This window comes from Lissotriton helveticus, chromosome 5_1 (genome assembly GCF_964261635.1).
Source record: "Lissotriton helveticus chromosome 5_1, aLisHel1.1, whole genome shotgun sequence".
Lineage (NCBI taxonomy): Eukaryota > Metazoa > Chordata > Amphibia > Caudata > Salamandridae > Lissotriton > Lissotriton helveticus.
The window spans coordinates 1,680,377,261-1,680,398,109 of NC_136065.1; the positions used below are offsets into that span (position 1 = coordinate 1,680,377,261).

General features: G+C 44.9%; 1 protein-coding gene across 6 annotated transcripts in view; it reads left to right on the plus strand.

Annotated features, from left to right (window-relative positions):
- AP1G2 (adaptor related protein complex 1 subunit gamma 2) overlaps positions 1-20,849 on the plus strand; it is a 210,605-nt gene that overhangs the window by 155,414 nt on the left and 34,342 nt on the right. For all 6 annotated transcript variants that reach the window (XM_078644910.1, XM_078644909.1, XM_078644913.1 and 3 more), the window contains 2 exons: positions 460-587; positions 1,131-1,235. In XM_078644910.1, coding sequence (XP_078501036.1) covers positions 460-587; positions 1,131-1,235 — 233 coding nt within the window. The remainder of the gene's footprint in view (positions 1-459; positions 588-1,130; positions 1,236-20,849) is intronic.

Consider the following 20,849-nt stretch of genomic DNA (forward strand, 5'->3'; position numbering starts at 1 on the left):
CCAAACTGAGCATCTGTAGAGTGCCATTTGGGAAGGGTGCCTGGCTCAATGGATGTCCTCTTTAACATCGTCATGTGTCCAGAGCTCACAAGGGAGGGCTGTGGGAGAGCGATGTAGGTTAAAGCTTCCCCTGCTGCAGCCTGATGCCTGTGATGTGCATGAGTAGTCCTCCATCTTTTAATGCCAGAACAGGAAAGGGACTCCCCAGCATTCAGAAGTCTCATTGGTGAGACGCAGAACAAGCCCCATAGACTGTTGATCCAGCAGGGTTGATTTCTACAACACTGCTTATTCCATGGCAGGCAGACATCACAGAGACTGTTCACAGTCGTAGCCACCCGAGTCCAGTGCAAGAAAAAGCAGTGGGAGGCGATTGAGTTGTTGAGTACGCTTTGTATTGGAGAGCAAATGCTTTATTTCCCTGTGGTGACTGACCGCTTGTCCCACTCTTTATCCCAGGTATCAGAAGATGATGTCCTGGATCTTTTGGAGAGAGTGCTTCAGTCGCACATGTCGCTGCCCGCAACAAGGGCATACGCACTTACAGCCATCATGAAGCTGAGCACGCGCCTCCGAGAGAACGTGGAGTAAGTCTCCCTTTAGGGTTTTTTCCCTTCTGAATGCACAGTGCCTTTTCTTGCAATTGCTGGTCTTTTTTATTTTTTTTCTCTATATGTATTATCCCTGCTGTAGTGCTCTTTAGATCTTGTTTAATAAAATAATTATAATTAAAATAATGCATAAAATACAGGAGCTTTTAGTTCCTTATCAATTGATCTGTTCAAGTGTGATTCACATTATGCTCCTACCTACCACAGCATATGGTAGAGTGCAATGGATAAGCCCACTTCATCCATTGACTATCTTGCGCTATGCCAGGTCATATGTCCACATCTGATTGAAAAGGAGTGTACTTCAGGGCTAAGGATGGTTAGCCTAGGCTGCAGAGACACTCATCATTATATTTTTAAATGTTTGCCAAATTGCGTGTGTTAGTCAAATAAAGCTACAAAAACATTGCACGCTTGCTAGAGCCAGACTGAATGTCGTTGCCAATGCTTGTTACTATCTGTGCATGCCCCTCGTGCCCAGATAAGGTTGTAATGTATTTCATGTGGTTCCCCTTTCAGCCGGATCCGGCAGGTGGTGTCTATCTACGGTAGCTGCATTGACGTGGAACTTCAGCAGAGGGCTGTGGAATACAACGCCCTGTTCAAAAAATATGACCATATGAGGTATGGACTACTAGACTCGCCTAGGAAAGAGAAATTAAGGTGGCAGTATTACCATTGGGGGAAAAATGGGAGCATGTGCCTTTGTTGAAGAAGTAAGAAAAACAGAAAGGCCTAGAGTAGTGAGGCAATCAGGCACCTTTTTCCAGCTGCGGGCCAGCGACCCATTGGTGGGTTGCAAGCCTGTTTTCAGTGGGTCGGGGAAGTATGAGTAATAAATAAAGATGCCTTTAAATTCTGTGTTTATCTTGTTAAATTTGTCGGTGCTTCAAATACAGAGGCCAAATGTCAGACTGTGTCTTCTGACAAACATGCTACTTATTCTTTTAACACAGGGTTTGATGTCGACTTTTTTTCTCTGACTGCAAAGTGAGAGGAGTTTTTACAGTGAATTATGTGACAATCTTGCTGGAGTACAGGAAGTATGAAAGAAAAGGCTTTTGGATGTCGTGTTTTGCAATATAGAACCCAATTGTAAATACTTGTAAATGAACAGTATGGATTCAACAGCCAGGAAAGCAAAAATGAAGCCAAATTTTTTTTTGGGGGGGGGGTGGAATTCTGAAGTGTGCTGGAAACATACATTTTAATTGGATCAAAATAAATCAAGACACTTTACTTGGCGATGCACAAATGATACATATTCACACAAACCCGATTTCCACATATTATCATTTGAGTGCCGCATAGTTTTATCTATAAAACTGTATGCTTGTGTAAAGGTAGTTGCCATTTTAATGGAAAAAGTGCTGTCTGTGAATGATAATGCCTGCCACACACCGCTATAGTAACATAAAAACATAGCCCCTCCTTAAAAGTTAGGTGGGTCGAAAACGGTTGTTGTTATAACAAGTTGGTTGTGGCTCTAAATAGTTTGGAGACCACTGCATTAAGGTATGATCTGGGAGATGTCGAAGTTTCAATAAAGGCACATATTGACAGCTTTACACAGGCAGATGTCGTTCATTGCAGGTTAGTCTGTGTCATGTATTGCTGTGCGTTAGTTTGCCAACTAGATCGAGATGCAGAGAACTGTTGGTGCCATTCCTAATAGGGTTAATTGTCTGAGGGATTTTGATACATTATTGGCATTTATGTAGCAGTTGTTACCACTTTTATTACGTCTTCATGATGGATTGGTGCCTTTGAATACAGGTAGCGATGGGGCTGATTCGCTCACATTCAAACAATAAACTGGATAAGTAAAAGAGTACAGATTTTAACTTTATTCAAAATGAAAATCGGTTAGAAGCAGACAGGATACATCACAGTCTACCAGACGTGACTGGTTACACATCACTGTGCCCACCGTAGGCCTGCCAGGGAGAGGCTAGAGTTGGCCAAGTGACACTTAGGTGGGTTGAACTGACTTTTTCTGCTATCAATGTAAGTTTCTCAAGACAAACCCTTCCACTTTATTGACATTGTTGGTGCCCCAGAAATTAACCATGCATTTAATTAAAGATTAAAGGGATATGCTGCACACGGCTGGATTGGCCCATTACCCTGATTTTAGCCATTTGACCCTATAATTTGGTGCATTGCCAGCATCACTACAGAGAGGAAGGATCTTGCATAAAATGAAAGATGAGTTGGTTGGCTTTTCAGCGCAGCTAGAAACAAAAGTTTGGGAGAAACATGAAACAGGCTGATTGCTGTCTGTGGTGTAAAGTTACTCAGGAGGGTGGGAAAGCCCACCAGTTGAATGGAGAGGTGCGTTTTTAGTCTGCCAGAGATGAGGACAAACTCTCATTTCATTGCGTCTGATTAGAGCAAGATCCTAATCTGGAGCAGATGTCAGCAGGGAGAACCCCATTGGGGTAAATGTTATGGTCTGCTTTCCCAACAACAGTACGAGCCCATGGAGTTGATGGAGTTTTGTTACCCATGTTGGACCCCTTTTTAAAGACTCGCATGCGCTGTATGTGCTTTTGCTTTCGAGACATATTGTATACAACAAGCGGAATGCAGCCGCCCCTGCCCAACATTTGTTGGCTTCCTTGTCACTTATTTGCCACCTTCTAATTGGCCAGAGCATGCTGGCCTCACTTCCTCTTCTTTCGGCTGGAGCATGGAGCAATTACTGATTATGAGTATCTAGAGCTCTATTCAGCACTCCATTTCGTAATAATAATTAGTCCAGAATGTCCTGGACAATTGTAACCATTATACGTTATATAGTCTCACTCCGTTAACTTCAAAATTGTTGCAGAGAAAGTCAATGATAAATTCACACAAAGTACAAAAAAGCCCCGAGTATTCCAAAGATTCAATAAGTTGATTATGTCTTTATTTTGGTACTTTAAACAACAAAAGAGTGTGATTACTGTAATCTCAACAGAGGGAGCATGGGAATAGATATATAAATCTGTTGGGATTTATATAGAAGGCCTTCATTTACCAACCTGGTTGGTGACATGCTTCATCATTGGGCCCCACCGGGAGAGGCCGAGTGCCTCCCCGGTGTGCTTCGACGCCAGAGTTACATCGGAGCTGGTTTTTTGTGATGTGACAAGTGAAGATGTGATAGTGTGGTTTACTTAAAAATGTCTTGATTGTGTCACAATTTTTTTTTATTAGGTGGTCAATCAGACATATTAAAAACAAAATGTCGGAAGAGAGCCAAATAGATTGTTCGGCTACTTCCTCTTAGGTGGGGTCCACATGTTCCTGCCATTACAGTGTAAATTACCTGGCATTCGTCAGGACCATAAGAACTAAACATCGGCGGTATGGCCGTGCTAAGGCCCACCTAACCAGGGGGCGTGAGAGTGAAAAAGGCGTATCAAAAGTGCAAGTTTGGAAAAACTTTTTCTCTGGTTAGCCTCTAATTTAGAGGAACCTGTTGCACCTGTGAAGAAAAAGGACACTAACAAACATAAAAAGAAGACAAGACAAACAATTAATTACTATCTTGCGCAGTAAGTTTGTTACAGGTATACCATGCTCTCAGTCAAGTCTTGTGCTCAGGCTGAAAAGATCTGCTTGCAATTTTAACCTGTACTCATTAATTTATGAGTGATGGTAATGCCTGGCCCGGATGGTTAGGCTAGTGCAAGTGCATGAAACAGTTTCCATTGAATATAGTATCAAAACACCTTTAGCAGTAAACGTTGTGTTGGCTTGTCGATCAAGAGGCCATAAGGCGGCCAGTGAGCAGAGGTGGCGTGACAACAACCACACAAACACATGCACAATGCATAATTAAAATTCTCACTTGTAGTGTGAGTGAACCTCACACCATGGGTCTTGGGAGGGGGGGTGATGGCGAAAATGGCACACCCTGTAAAGGGAAACAAAGACAACGGGTCCAGAGGTGAGTATGGTGCTAAGCTTTTAGCGTGCGTTACTTAGCTGAAGTTCTGAGGAAGGAACTCACGCCCGCGTCGCCAGGCACCCGCTCGGTACCTGCGTCAAACCCTCTGGAACGGACCCCGTGGATAAGAGGTTTCAGTTATGCTGCTACTGTATTTAAGGATGGTAGTAATCAGGCAGACGTGCACGGTTTCGTGGAAGCGGGGGGCGTGGCCACACACGTCATGACGTGTGGGCATACCTCTACCGCCAATCACGGGGCGCGTTGTGGTGAGGTGAGGCGATAGTAACGTTAGCACACTAGACCGCCACTTCAAAAAAACTGAGAGATGAAGAAAACTAAAGAGAAAACTTTACTCAGATCGCGCTTACAAATTACAGTGACGCGACTGAGGAGCAATGTAAAGCCATAGTTAGTCTGGCCAAGGAGAAGTACAAGTGCGAGGAGGACTATGAACACTCGAGTGCTAGATCGTAAAGGGTCAAGGAACTTCACTCAGATTGCGCTGAAAAATTATATTTACGCGACTGAGAAGAAATATAAAGGCATTGTTAGTCTGGCCAGAGAGACGCACTAGTGCGAGAAGGGTAACTAACACTCAAGTGCTTGTAATAAATAAATATCAGTGAGGGAGACAGGACAAATTTGGGAGTTATTAATAAGATCCCTGGTATAAATTTACAATTGAGGAACAGCTTGATGCCTCTGTAGTGACGGTAGGGGAGGTTCTTTAAGGTCGAGGATCGCAGAGTCAGACCCTGTAGAACAGGGGTGGGGGTGGCAGGAGGGGGGGTTTGGGGGTGTGAAGAACTTAACCCTGTAACAGCATCGTGTTGCACGGGCGCCAGTGTGGATAGGGCTTTCAGGCTATGATGTTTCTGTGTCAACGTACTGTTGAATTACCCAGTAAGGGACAAGCTTAGACTTTTCAGTATTAGTGTCTTAAGGCTGTGGCCCAGGGAATGTCATCATTTAAACCATGTATGTGAGTCCCCAGCCGGTAGACCCATCTCTGTTCTTTTTCGAACAATGTGTGTGCAATGTTTCTCCCAGTACACACTTGCTCGATGATGGTCCATTTGAGATCATTAGTAGTGTGGTTCTTTTGGATAAAATGTTCACTCATCTTGGTGGTAATTCTGCGACATCTGATGTTACTCCTATACTCACATACTCTCTGTTTTATTTTACGTGTAGTCATTCCTACGTACCTCAATTGGCACGGGCATGTGATTTAAATAAACTACATTCGTAGAATTACAGTTCGTGTGGACACGTTGCATCCATATTTTCCCAGGTTCCAAATTCAGGTGTTTGGTATGTGTTGTTAAGTAGCACACACTACAATTTGAGCAAGGGAAATAGCCAGTTCTGTAGTAGGGGATCTCTGTGTATAGTCCTAATCTAGTGAATAGTCCCGCCCATGTGCGAGGACCCCGGCAATCAAAAATAATCTCTTAAGTCGTCAGAAAATTGCAGAACTGCAAAGACACTTAAGAGAGAATTTAAAGACAAATAATGCAGCCTATGTCCACAGGCTACACTGTCCAGTACTTCAACTAGAAAATTCCACCAAAAATCCACAAACAGCAAAGCCTGTCCAGATTTCCCTTGCTTTAACAGCAAAAACCCTCTGAAATGATAGAGAGGAAGGCATGGACAGACAAGCCCCATAGGCTGCCATTATGTGGATTAAATAGGATACTGTGCCTTTAAGAGAACTTTCCAGAAACTTCTCCCAGTATCCCAGAATGCATAGCAGGTCCCTCTCACTTTCAGTTCTTTTTTCCGGCTCCTGCTTACAGGACCCTGGTGCATTGAGCTCTCCCTTTTTCAAGGGTTTATTGGAGTTTTTGTACACTTTTTGGATTTAAAAGTGTTTTCAGTTGCTACTTGGTGATTCCTTTCACTTCTGTGTGTTTGTCAGGCTTTTTAGGGATCTAAAATGCCTGCTTTATTCGACAATTGCCCAGCATGTGGAAGGAAGAAGGCCAAGACTGATCCACACGACGTCTGCATTCTTTGCCTCCCTGAAGAGCATGTCCCTGGAAGACTGTGACATCTGCCAGACCTTTTCTACAAGGACCCTGAGGGAAAGGCTGAGGATTAGGCTCCAAGGCCTAGAAGAGAGGCGACTGCAGGCTGCAGGTGGGTCTGGGCAGGCTGGGAAGGTTCCCTCTGCCCCTGCTGAGGCCTCTGGGGGGCTCCCCAGAGGCAGGAAGACCAGCAAAAGGTCCCGGTCTCCGTCGACGTCGATTGCATCGACGACGGCGTCGAGAGGGATGACGACGGTGTGTTCCCCTTCTCCCCGGGGCTCCGGGTCGAGACAGCGTGGAAGATCGACGTCGAGAGGCATGGGTAGGCCGCCGTCGAGGTCACCGCCGACGGCGTCTTCATCGACATCGGAGTCGAGGCATCGCCGTCGACGTAGGAGGCACCGGCGCTCGCCGTCGAAGCGACACCGCCGGTCGCCGTCGGGCAGATCGCCGTCGAGGGGATCCTCGACGTCGAGGACTGTGAGGAAATGGTCGACGAGGAGGAAGAGTCGACGCTCGCCGTCGAGGTCTGACCGTTCGTCGTCGAGAGGGCGACGGTCGTCGTCGAGGAAGAAACACTCGACGTCGAGGAGACGGCGTTCGACGCCGGAGTCGAGGGGTCGCCGTTCCACGCCTGAAAAACGACGCTCGTCGTCTAGCAGGAAGAGGTCAGCGTCCCCGAGGATCTCCGCCTCCCCTAAGCGGCGCAGAATGGATTCTGGCGCGAAAAGTCACGCTGGATCTGGGGAAGGACGTCGGAGGCGTCGTTCACGCTCTGAAGGGTCTGGGTCACAGGCTCCTCCCCCGAAGAAGTCACCGGGTTCGGTGTACTCGGTGGTATATACACCGTCAAGGCCTGCGACTCCTCCACCTCTACCGAAGGAGGCTCCTCCTGTTAATCCGCCGCTACATCCACTTCCTCCGCTACCCCCTGTGGGGCAACCTCCGCCACCGGTCCCACCTCATGGGCCCGCGCCTTTGCCGGAGAGGCCTCCTGTCCGGCCACTGAGGTCGGTGTCGCTACCTCTGCTTCCGACACCTCCTAAGGGGACGCCTACTCCGAATCCCCAGGATAGACCACGGAAGACGCCTCCACGGAAACCGGTGGAGCGCCCACGTACTGGGAGGTCGCGCTCCCGTTCCAGGAGAAGGGAGCGTTCGCGCAACAGGTCTTCCACACGATCTAGGCGGCGCCACAGGAGGCACAGGTCTCGTTCCCGAACCAGGTCGTCAGGGACCAGGGATTATTCCCCGACCTTGTCGGATTCGCCAGACACGAGGGTTTCACCGATTTGATGATCTGGTGTCCTTCCAGGACGTACTGTTACGTGGTGCGGCGAAATTGGGCATTACTTTGACGGTGCCCACTCCCAAGACATCGGTCATCTTCGAGACGCTACACCAGAAGCATTTGTCTCGGCCGTTACTGCCACTGGTGCCGGGGCTGGAAGAACCGGCCATGGATCTTTTGCTCACCCCTGCGGTGACTAAGGCGGCACCCTCGAGACTGCAGAAGAAGTACCGGGCTCCGGACTCGGACCCGGCCTTTCTGAGGGTGGAGCCACCTCCAGATTCGGTGATTGTGACGGCGGCGCGCAAGCAGCATGCCACCACGCCTTCCTCCACAGTTCCACCAGATAAGGAATCTAGGTGGTTGGATTCGTCTGGGAGAAGAGTTTGTGGGACTTCGGCGACCTCAATGAAGGCTGCTAGTGCCACTGCCTTGTTGGGTCGGTATGACAGAGCCCTCTGGGAATCCCTTCAACAGTTTGTGGAGCTCCTACCGCGGGACAAGCGGGAAGACTTCCAAGAGGTGCTGAACGAAGGGATGTTGGTGGCAAATCAAGTCATCAGCGCTGCAGCCGACTCTTCTCTGCTGGCGGCGCATGGTTTCTGCCACGGAATTAACCAGCGAAGACATGCATGGCTCCGCCTTACGTCTCTGAAACCGGACGCTCAACAACGGGTTGCCAATCTTCCATTCTCTGGCGAAACCCTGTTCGGAAAGCACGCTGATGATGAAATGGCCCGCATGAAGGCAGAGGCCGAAACGCTCACAGCGGTGGGTTTGGAGAAGCCCAAGGAGACCAAGAAGTCGTACCGGCCGTTCCAACGTCGGTTCGGTGGTCAAGGCAGAGGGCGTGGCCAGTTTTCTGGACAACAGCAGCAACAACAGCAGCAGCAGTTCAGAAGGCCGTTCCAGAAGCGCCAGAGAGGCAGAGGCGGCCATCAGTCGACTCCAGCGACTAAAGGCCAGGCCGGGTCTAGGCCCTGAGCGCTTACTTCTCCTGCAACTGTTACCCGCTCCGGTGGGGGGAAGCATTCAATCTTTTCTGGCAGAGTGGAGAAAAATTACTCAGGACAAGTGGGTGCTGAATATTGTTTGCAATGGATACAGTCTTCGGTTCATCAGCCCGCCCCCATCAATTCCTCCGGTCACCTCGCAGTATCAGCTGCGCGAGCTCCAGGCGGAAGCCGATATCCTGTTAAGGAAAAGGGCGATAGAAGACGTACCTCTGTCTCAGAGAGGAAGAGGTCTGTACTCAAGGTTCTTCCTGGTTCGCAAAAAGGACAAGAACGAGTTCAGGCCCATTCTGGATTTGCGGCAAGCAAACAAGTGGATTCGCAGAGAAAAGTTTTGCATGCTGTCGTTGCATCAGATTTATCCTCAGCTGCAACGGGGAGACTGGCTGTGTGCCATAGACCTCCAGGATGCTTACTTCCATGTGCCCATTGCACACAAACACAGGAAGTTCCTGCGGTTCCAAGTTGGCGCCAATCACTATCAATACACAGTACTGCCATTCGGACTGAAGTCTGCGCCGAGAACATTCTCAAAGTGCATGGCGGTGGTAGCGGCACACCTAAGGAAGAACAAGTTGTTTGTCTACCCGTACCTGGACGACTGGTTGATCAAGGCCTCCTCCTTCACGGAAGCGCAAGCACACTTCCGGAAGACGTGCGTTCTACTGAACAAGCTGGGGTTGCATATCAACATGTCCAAGTCAGTACCGACTCCAGTCCAGTGCATTCAGTACTTGGGAGCCTCCATCGATACGCTGTCAGCAAGCGTGTCTCCTTCGTGTCTCCTTCGGAGGAGCGACGATTATCACTGCTTCGGAAGGCTCAGGCTCTTATGACCACTCCATCCACAACAGTGAGGACGGTGTCTTCTCTACTGGGATCGATGGCCTCGTGTATCTTCCTAACGCCCCATGCACGGCTGCACATGAGACCGTTGCAAGAGTGCTTGGAGGATCAGTGGGATCAGAGGAGAGGATCTTGGGACGACAAGATACGTCTATCTCTGCATGCTCTGCAGTCTCTGAGGTGGTGGTGTTCAGTGGAGAATCTCCTCAGAGGGGTTCCCTTCCGCAAGGACATTCCCACTCAGACTATCGTGACGGATGCTTCTCTCCAGGGATGGGGAGCGCACTCCGGAGACCTGCTGATTCAAGGGTCGTGGTCCCCGACGGAGTCCACGTACCACATCAATTTCCTGGAACTCAGAGCTGTTCACTTGGCACTGAAGGCCTTTCACCCGTCCTTCCAGACCGACTCTCTACTTGTTCAGACGGACAATACAACCACTATGTATTACCTCAACAAGCAGGGGGGCTCGAGATCACGCACCCTGTCGCAGGAGGCGCAGGCGATCTGGCACTGGCTTCTGGCTCGAGGACTGACGATAACTGCTACCCATCTGCCAGGTGTGCAGAATGTTCAGGCAGACGCACTGAGCAGACTGATTCAGGAAAACCAGGAATGGGTCATAAACGACGAAGTACTAGGAGAAGTCTTCGCAAGGTGGGGGACTCCAGACGTAGATCTGTTCGCCACCGCCGTAAACAGCAAATGCCGAGACTTCGCCTCCAGGTACTACCAGCCGGGGACGCTGGGGAATGCGTTATGGATCAACTGGTCGAACAGCTTTTTGTACGCTTTTCCACCCATTCCCCTGATTCCGACGGTTCTCATCAAGCTGTCCCAGTCCAGGGCGCGGATGATACTGATTGCCCCGGAATGGCCCAGACAGTGGTGGTTCACGGACCTGCTTCTCCGGTCTCTCCTTCCTCACATTCGGCTGCCGTGCAGGCCGGACCTTCTCACGAAGTTCGGGGGGCTGATGTTGCACCCCAACCTCTCGTCTTGAGATAGTGCAATATGGCCATCTTAATCTCCCAGAGGATTGCATGGCCATACTGAGGGAGGCTAAGCGACCTTCCACTAGGACTTCTTATGCTTACAAGTGGAAGAGGTTTTGTATCTGGTGCAAGTCCAAGAACTATGACCCTACGACATGTAAGGAAGATGTCATCCTTCCGTACCTTCTGCATCTGGCGCAGTCTGGCCTTAATGTCCATTCCATTAAGGTCCATCTGGCTGCATCGACTGCCTACAGGAAATGCCCTTCACAGACTTCCTTCTTCTGTAGTGTAGTTCCTATTATCCCAATAGGCTCTGCGCATTGGAATAATATCTTCAATAGTATAGACCTAGGGCAGAGGTTAACTAGGTCTTCTACCGACGATATTAGACTTAAAGGTTTGTGTTTGCCAGCTAGCTCAGAGTTCACTAGAAACTTTCTCGAATAGACAAGGAGGATTTCAACCTCCCTGGATAGACAAGAAGGGATTTAGTTTCTGACAACCATAGAACATGACAACTTTGCTCTCCCCTAATCAAGAGTGTATCTCTAGAGTCGTGTGAAAACAATAGACAACTTATTTTACTCAGTCAGTACGTGCATTCTTAGTTTCACCAGTTTGTAGAGAAATAAGAGATGGGCGTGGTTCAATGAAAGATGTTATTTATTGATCAGTCTCATTTCTCATACAAGAGAAATGAATCGCTATTATTGCAATACTTGTAGTTAAGTAAAGTGCATACAGTAGAGACAGAATTATAAAATAATACTGTAAAAGCATTGATATGGTTTCTGAGCCATATGATACTTTAACCGCATCGATGCGGTGCATTTTCCCGTTGTCTGCTGGAAAATGCAAAAACAAATGTTCCATGACGAGCTGGGCTCGTCATCAGCGTAGCAGGAGGCTACCTCATGACGAGCCCAGCTCGTCATGAGCGTGGAAGGGGTTAAAATGGATAAAATAGATACATACATATATACATTTGACTAATCGTACTCAACTGGTGCTTCTAACCACGCCTACCCCAATGTACCTGACCTAAGCCTAATACGTGGGCGGGAGTAGATAAGTAGCAGTTTAAGTTAAGTTTGTTTTGCCAAGGGACTGATTCGAGAATTCTCTGCAAGGGGTTATTCAGTTCTGTACCTGAGATCTAGAATGATGGAGGGCTGGTATCTTTTATCCCAGGTCTTGATATTCCAGCTGAAAATAGAAAAAGGAACGTAACCCCGCCTAATGATATGATGGTCCTAACAATAGGATCCCAATGTATATGGGGTGATTAGCCTAGGAGTTTAGCAATGCACATAACAAAAGTTGGTCAATCCAATTATACTCAACAGCAAGTTTTTAGCAAATATATATATATTTTTATTTTTTTATATACTCTTCGAATTGATGTAAAAAAGATCGTACAAAAATAGATAACATTTTAAATCCACAAAGTATCAAACGACATATATTAATGCAAAAAGAGATAAAAATAAGAGAAATTCATCCTACTTTGGAGCCTACCCAGTAACAAGTCATACTTCAATCATACCCTCATGTTCTCAATTACCAAATTAATCTACCTAACATTCTATCATTCAACTTTCATTCTTCCATGCATTCCTATCGTCCTGGCGTATGCAACACAGAATTAGTAAGTTTTTTGCATAAATCAGAATGTTATTCCAGACAGATGACATTAATACGGCTCCTAATGAATATAAAGCAGTGTGCCGTATTTTCTGGAAACACAAGCCGACGCGCGTTTCGGTGACAGGCCAGAAGGGCCACACCTTCGTCAGGGCTGGGGGTGTTGACTGGGAGGGGAAGGAACAAAGATCTAGAAATAAAAAACAATGTCTTAATTTTTTCGTTCTATAAAGATACAATCATAACATGTTCAAGCATGTACTTTTTCCACTATTTGACACATTTTAACAAAGATAAACATGGATTATTGATAATAGTATAATAACTGTATGGTTGACTTTTTGTGCCTGTGCAATGCTCGACTACCTAGTGGCACTCCCTAAAACAGTCTCCCGGTTGGGTGAGATCTGTGAAAGGCATGAAGATAACCTTAACTAAGCGACCCATCGAGTACATTTCATCACAACTCTCATATATCACAATATTACATACATTCATTCTAGAGCATGTTTGACCAAGTGCAAAAAGAATTTTTACAATTACTAGTAATGGTCAAAGACCAAGAAGTCAGAGGCTCACCCTTGGGGTGAAGTCATTTACTCTAAACAGTAGCGGAAGGATAGTTGGCATAATATCTGGATATTTTTTAATTCATTATTGGGGTTAGAAGATCATAGGGGATCTGCGCGGTATTTTCAAGTAAGGCTATACTGGTGCTTGACGATTTATCCTTTTATTTTTCGAAGCCATTATTTAAACCAGAAAAATACAAATTATTAAGTAAAATTTTACCTATTATAAAGTTCTAGTCATAATGACACAGATGCTTGAGACCAGATGTCCTATGTGCAGAAGGTAGTGGTTTCTATTTCAGCTCACACCGGATACCGTGATAGAGAACCTATAAGTCAAATGGAGCTTTAAATAAACATTTGTTTTTTCAAGACTGGGGTATCATATTTAGTTGAGATCTAGAATGATGGAGGGCTGGTATCTTTTATCCCAGGTCTTGATATTCCAGCTGCCTGCGAGGGCTGCATGGAAGCGCCGGAGCTGGATTTCTCGGCAGGAGAAAGACAGCGTCTCGTTCTCAGCGCGTCAGGAAGGCGGGGCAGCGTCTGTGGGCTTCGCTCTCTGCTGGGCTCCTCAGCACGTCTCGCTGCTCCGATCTCGTCACCACCGCATGTGTTTGCTTAAGGCAATGTCGGTAATATTTATACCTGAAAGGTGCCGAGATTGACGTAAGGATGGACATATATACGTCAATAAGGATGTCATATGAACGGGCTCGTTCGCACATTCGCACAGTTCTCGGTGAAATCAAAACAATGGTTATGGGAATTTCCCAGGTCGCTGTAGGTTTGATTTGTTTTGAGAACTCCGTATGCCTTATCAGGGGCTGGAGGAATATCGCTTGTCTAATTAGATGGCATGCGTTATGACCTAATCAGATAACGCGCTTCTGTGCCGTGGTGTGGCTTAATCAGATAACGGTTCTTGCACCGTTGGATGGCTGCTAGTTAATTATTAACCAAACCAGGGTCAGGAATAGGGGAATCGATACAGTACCTATAGGAATACATCACACCCACTCCACGTAGACTATGTCCATATTTACAAATCTAGGCATAGTGAAACCAGTAGCGTTTGTGTATACCGTACCACCCCAAAATACAATCATATGTACTATCACGTGTTCTATATGCACAAGCAGTCTAATAATGCTAAACATATAATGCATATTTTTAAATTCAGCATGAATAAATGCGAAAACCACACATGAAATGGCTCTTAATACAGAAAAAAGAATGCGAGACCATTTCATCACAATCATAAAGTTATGTATAATAGTGCTAGAGGATAGCGAATGTCTCGTGACTACCTAAAATAGAAATTTAGTTCTCTAAGAATAATGTCTACTTTAAGCAGAAGATAAGTGTCCCAAAAATCGTAAATATTTTGGAATTGGGGAAAAAGTTCTTGCAGTCTGAAAAAAAATGATGAGAACATTTTTCATATCGCTTTTCTTTAAAAAGTTGAAGGCCAAATTCAGGATGTGAGGAACTCTGAGTGCTAGTTTGCTCAAAGTTATTCCTGCTGCTCTGGTGAAAACATCATATCATTTAGACTGTTGAAAAAACTGTCAACAGCTTCTTGCGTAAGTTCCACTAATTCGGAAAAAGTTGTTACCATGCATTCATGAGCCTGAGCATGATTGCCTTGTTTTGATCAGCATAGCTGACTGAAGGTCGTACCTGATTGATGCTGCTTTCATCTTGTACTTCACTACCCCTCAATAGTAGTGGTGAAGACTCCACGAATGCCGTCATCAGGATTGGTAGCCGCTGGGGACAGCACAATGCATGAGCCGTTACCGGACCCAACAAGGTATCTGCGTCCATTGGCACATCCGATTGTAGTGCCAGACAGGTGTCCAACACGCATTCTTCGCCGCATAGCAAGCACCTTAATACAGGCATAACACAACTTTGCCACATTGGTCTAAATGAAAGAAACCAGGTCATGTTCAGGTCTCTAAGCCGGGATAGTCCAAGGATTTTAGTTACCCGGTCCTGGTAGCCAATGGCTAGGATCATTTCTTCCCTTGTCGCAGGTGTTTAGTCTGTGACATGGTTTGCCATAGCGAAATAACAGGATCAAAAATAGAATACCCGCTACTAGTCCTAAAAGGAGAGGAAGTCCGCCAAAAATGGAATGGACAAAGTCCGGAAAAATACCCAGGATGGCTTTGAATGGAGTTAAAGCACCCGAAAACACTGCTTTAAATACACTGGAGATACCAGTGGTATCAGAAATATTTAAGATTTCGTTCAGTATTTCTGCGAAATGTATGGGGGAATTAGTTGATAATAATGAATGAATCTCTTCTGTTGTCCTTGCAACTTGGAGATCATACGTTTCTTTTGATGACGTGAGCCTTGTCGGCGTCTGTAGGAGCACAGTCTTCATTCTGCTTAAAGTATCTATTCGAATAGAAGCAATTTTCAAATCGGGCCATAACCTTGCCTCCCTGTCTGGAGAATCGCTGGGGAACAATACATGTTCACAGCACATGACCTTCCTAGTCACAGTAAGGTTATTTGAAGTCCCTTCACAGGCTCCGTGCAAACTAATACCTTGACACAGAAGTGTACCACTTAGTGATCTTGCACAATTATCGCCACTGAGAAACACTTTCTGGCCTTTATTACTTACACATTCGTGTATATAGGGCAAGTTCCATATTGACTTTATGTATCCTTTACCCAACCTTTCATACTGGCCTGCCTGTATATATTTTTGGCAGAATTGAAACTGGAAAGTAGTTATCGGAATATTTATTATCCCATGTATTATCCATTCAATGACAGGTCGTTCTGACATTGTCAATGGTAATCTCTCAAGTTTTTCAATGCTCAGAATTGTATAGTCAGCACCCTTCTGTGCCAAACTGATTTGTTTATCAGTGAGGTTAAAGATATTAAATAATGACGTTGTGTTGATTAAACGCCAGGGCACATAGCCAGAACGCAGATTTTGTAACGTCCAGCCAAGCTGTACAATAGAACGCAATTGGGACTGACCGTGTTGTAACATCAGTAAGTCTTGCGATATTATATCGATTGCTGAAGACACAATGCTGTCCAGAGAATATATTCTGGAGGGCAGAGTCATTAACCCATTGTCCACCACAGAAAGTGATTTTTCCAAATTAATACGGTCAATTTCCCGTATTTTTTCTGCTGTCTCAATTTGAGTTACTTTCCAAACTTCGTTATAAGCTGCATATATAGAGGCCGCTATGAAACGTTTTTGACGCTGTTTGCGTGGTCCCAATATGAAATCACGCAAGTCAGCACCTTCTGTAAGTAAAGTTAGGTGTTGCTTAATTTCAGCCAGTGTGGACGTTTGTAGCCATTGAAGGCAGAGCTTGCCCATGCTGTAGGTGGTTACTATCCCTGGATGTTGTCTTTGGGAATATCTAGGGTCTGGCCTAGTCAATGTGAACCCCTGTATTTTGTTCAGGAATCTGTCTTGACAGTTATTTGTATCTGTGGGCCAGATCAACCATTTTTTCCATTCAGGATCTGTTCTGTTTTGGTTTAAAATATGGTTTACGTCTATCTCAACATCTTTAGAGCTATTACTGTTCACTGTTGGCTTTGGAATAGACGGTTTGTTCAAATCTTTGATTTTGGCTAAGCCAAGACAGGCAGTTTGTTGAATAGTGTCGTTCAAAAATATAATTTGTTCTGGGATCATGCAGGCTCTAAACAATGATTCTATACCTTGTACTTGCCAATCTCTTGTACCCCAAACAGTTTTTGCTTCAATATTATTGTTCCAGAAATCAAACCCAAATGTATTCATTTGTTCAAAGAATGAATCGTAATATATCAATTTTGTGTTTGTAAGCATGGTCTTCATACCTGTCTTATTTAACAATTTGAAATAAAATGTTTCTGCATTACTTATGTTAAACCCTGAAAAGTATGAATATTTATCATAAAATGTTTTCGAGCTATCTTTTGGAGGAGTAGCACAATGTTCCCATTGGTTATAATTCAAAACATTTCTAGGTTGTGCAGATTTATGTAGATAATGGTTACCATAGTGGTTATAGCAGAACATCTGATCATAATTAGACGAACCCTGCAAATAATCATGTTCTGTGAATTTAGCAGACATCACAAGATCAGACATTTCAAAGTCCCAATCGTCAGCAAATGAGCTCGGTTTTACAAAGTCACTCAATGAGATCTTGAATTGGTGTGGATACTTCAGGATTTCAACCGGACCATAGATTTCATAATCAGTTTTGTCCCATGCTACACCGCCTGGTATAGGATTGGCTGTGAAGTTCACTGAAGAAAGTTCTCTTTTCTCGATGTGTGAAGATGTGTGTGGTTTAAGGACCAAGTTGATTTTCTGGCTTGCTGTGTCCATTTTAGCATATTTTCCTTCAATGAAATGTCCCAAGCATAGTACTAAGATGAGCCAAAGAATGAGGATAAATGCACCGAAGGCCACCCAAAATTCAATCCATGGAGAAATCAGATAGGTTTCTTTCAGCTGTTGAAAAAGTTCTTTAGCTTTGTCTTTAAAAGTTTTTGCTGATGGCTGTTTCTTTGCTTCACTCAGGTCTTCAGATGAATCATCGAAGTTGATGAAGTAGCCGGATGCTGTTCTGTCAATTGTTCCAATTGCTTTTGGATTTTGCTTTGTTTCATTAGCAAAGTCTGCAGTTACATCATCATAGGTTGTTGTTTCTTGATGAAAAGTTTTAATTTGGGTTTTAAGAGGTTCAAGTTCCATTGCTTTGTTGCATAGTCCTTATTGATTCACTGTAGATTTTCCAAATGTGATCAGTCTTCCAGTTTGAGCCTCTGTTTTCGTAGCAAACATTGGTGTTCTGCTACTTCTTGGGAGTCCACTTGGCCTACTGTTTGTTATCGGCCACATGATTGTGGTTTAACCAGGTCGATGGATACAACTCGGTTCTCCTTTTTACCAGCAAGGGGCGGTAGTACTACTGATCTTGTCCCGTTGATAGACAAGACAGGAACTGCTTTTCTGTAAGAAGGCCCAAATTCCTTCTTTACCGCGATCTTTTCTCTGACTAGATCCCCGACTTTTGGAATCCAGACAGGCCTTGCTGGGACAGGTGGTTTCTCTTCAGTGGTTGTTGGCTGTTTCAACTTTATGTTGCTCAGGTCTTTTCTTGTTTCATTTAAGTCCTGTAAAATAGCCAAACGATCTTTGATATCAAAGCTTTTGTCTTTAACCACTGAAGTCTGACTATCAAGATCTTGGATCATCATTCTAGTCCCGAACAATAGTTCGTACGGACTGAACCCTTTCAGAGAATTCCTTGGCAGGTTATTTAGACTACGTTGGACACTTATTAAATGTTTGACCCACCCAGCTCCCGAACCTAATACCTTTGCTGTTATAGATTGCTTTATGTCACGGTTTTTTCTTTCTACGATTCAGTTTCCCTCGGGATGAAATGGACAAGAGTACCGCAATGCAATGCCCATGCTGGTCATGGCCTCCTTATAAGCCCGGGAGCTAAAAGCAGGACCCTGGTCAGAATGTAGCATGCCAATTGCGTATGTGCCGATAAAGACTCGCAAATCTTTTATAACAGTTCGGGCGTCAGCCGATCGCTGGGGCCACATCCATATGAATCTCGTGCATGAATCCACTGCGACCAAGATATATTTATAGTTACCATCCCTTTGTAAGGGACCACAGTGGTCCAGGTAAACACAGGCTAATGGTTTATCTGAGATTAGAAGGGGCGTCTGTGCTGGTCGTTTCACTGTTGATACTTTCATTCGTTGACATGTTTCACATTCTAGAACATAGTTCCTTGTTTGTCTTCTCATTTGTGGCCACCAGTATCTCTGTTTTAATAATGATACTGTGGCTGAAACGCCAGCATGTACAGAAGCAAGCCCTTCGTGTGCCGCTATGATGAGTCCTAACCTATGTTCCGTGTTTGGAATTGCCCTATCCCCCACTCCAGGGATTCGAGCAAACGGAACATTATTTGCATCAGTTATGTATGAGTACTTTACTGGAAAGCCTTTCGGGAGTGTTTCTATCGCATCTTTTACTGTAGCGCTGACAGCCTGTAATATTTCGCTGTCTATTTTTGTTTTTGACCGGGTGATAGCAGCTACGGAAGCCGTTTGCACTGCTGCCTTCGCTGCTTCGTCAGCCAATGAATTCCCTGCAACGTGAACGCCATCAAGTTGATGACTCAGTGTATGTATCACGTGAGTCTTTTGTAGTTCCTTTTGCAAAAGAACTACTTGTTCCCAAAGCATTTTATGTTTGATTGTGCCACCTTTTGCATCTTTAAAACCATTCTGAACCCAGATCTGCAAGTATTCATTGTAAGATTGGACGCAGTAATACGAATCGCACACAATAAGTGTGGGGAATTCTCGATCGGTATTTTCAAGCGCCATCTTGAATGCTAGTAGTTCTGCTCTTTGAGCTGTACAGTCTCCTAGAGATTGCGTTTTAGTGACCACAGGTTTAAATTTTCCTTCGTGCCAGCGACCTTTAACAATCGCGCACGCAGCACTGTAGGCTTGCTTACCCCCCACTGCGGGTTGTGCTGATCCGTCTGTATATATTATACAGCCGTAGTGTTCTAGAGGCAGAATTTCGGTCGGCGGAGGACATTCGAATTCATATTGGAGAAATTCTTGTGTTTTTAAATTGGGATCAAATTTGTATACCACGTCTGTTGCAGCAAAGGAGTTAGCCCACTGTATCCATCTTGGATGGAGTGCTTTAGCATTCGGAATGCTTGCCTTGGTTACCGCCTCTAGAGCTGGTATAGGTGTCACGATGATTATTCGTTTACCCTGTGCTAGGGCCCGCTCCTTTGCTACAGCAGTCTGTACCGCGGTCAGAATCTTTTCCGTTGGGCTAAATTTCATTTCAGCTTTTGTGTACAAATGTGATTTGTATGCTATTGGTACCTTCTCTCCCTCATTAGAGGTCAGGTATGTGAATCCGCATCTTCCTGGGATGACTCGAATCACAAGGTTGCGTGTTTTGTCACGTGTTTGTAGTTTTGTTTTAACTAACATATCTGTTTGTAACGATCTCAAAATTTCTGTGTGTTTTTGAGTCCAATTGATTCTTTTAAAATCTGGTTTTATTAGATCATAGAGAGGTTTAATTCTCTCTGCATAATTTATAATGTATGTTCTTCCGAAATTTAGGAAGCCTAGAATTGATTGTAAGTTTTTCAGTGTTCTAGGTGCTTGGATTACAGCACATTTCTCTAGGAAATTGTCAGCCAGGCTTTTGCCTTCACTTGATAGTTTATATCCTAAAAACAGGACTGTTAGATGGGCAATCCTTGACTTTTTAAAGTTGAATTTGTAACCCTCTGCTGCGAACCCAAGTATTATGGTGTTCACTCTCTTCAAGTGAGTATCCAAGTCATCATCTGTTAGATAGATGTCGTCGACATAAGACAATGCCTCGTCATCATATGTTTGTAGTAATTCTGTTACTCTCGCTGAGAATAATCCTGGGCTGTTCTTGAACCCCTGGGGCAAACGACAGAAATTCTTTTGCGTGCCATTTATTGAGAACGCCGTCAAATATCTGCTCTCTGGTGCTATATTTTGACAAAAGAATCCATTAGAAATGTCTAATGTGGTTTTGTATTTTTTGCGCACTATGTTATTCATTAGTGCAGCACTATGCGAGTTTTGTACTGCAAATGTTTTGCAACATGAGTTAAGGTGTCTGTAGTCCAAAACAAGACGATATGAATTGTCTGGCTTGGAGCCAGGAAACAAAGGATTATTCATTTGTGAGGTGCAAGTTTCAATCACCCCCTGGTATTCAAGTTGATCTAGGATCTCTTTTACCTGTTTTTTAGCTTCTTGCTTAATCGGGTACTGCCTCTGTGCAGTAGGTTGTGATTTTAACTGGA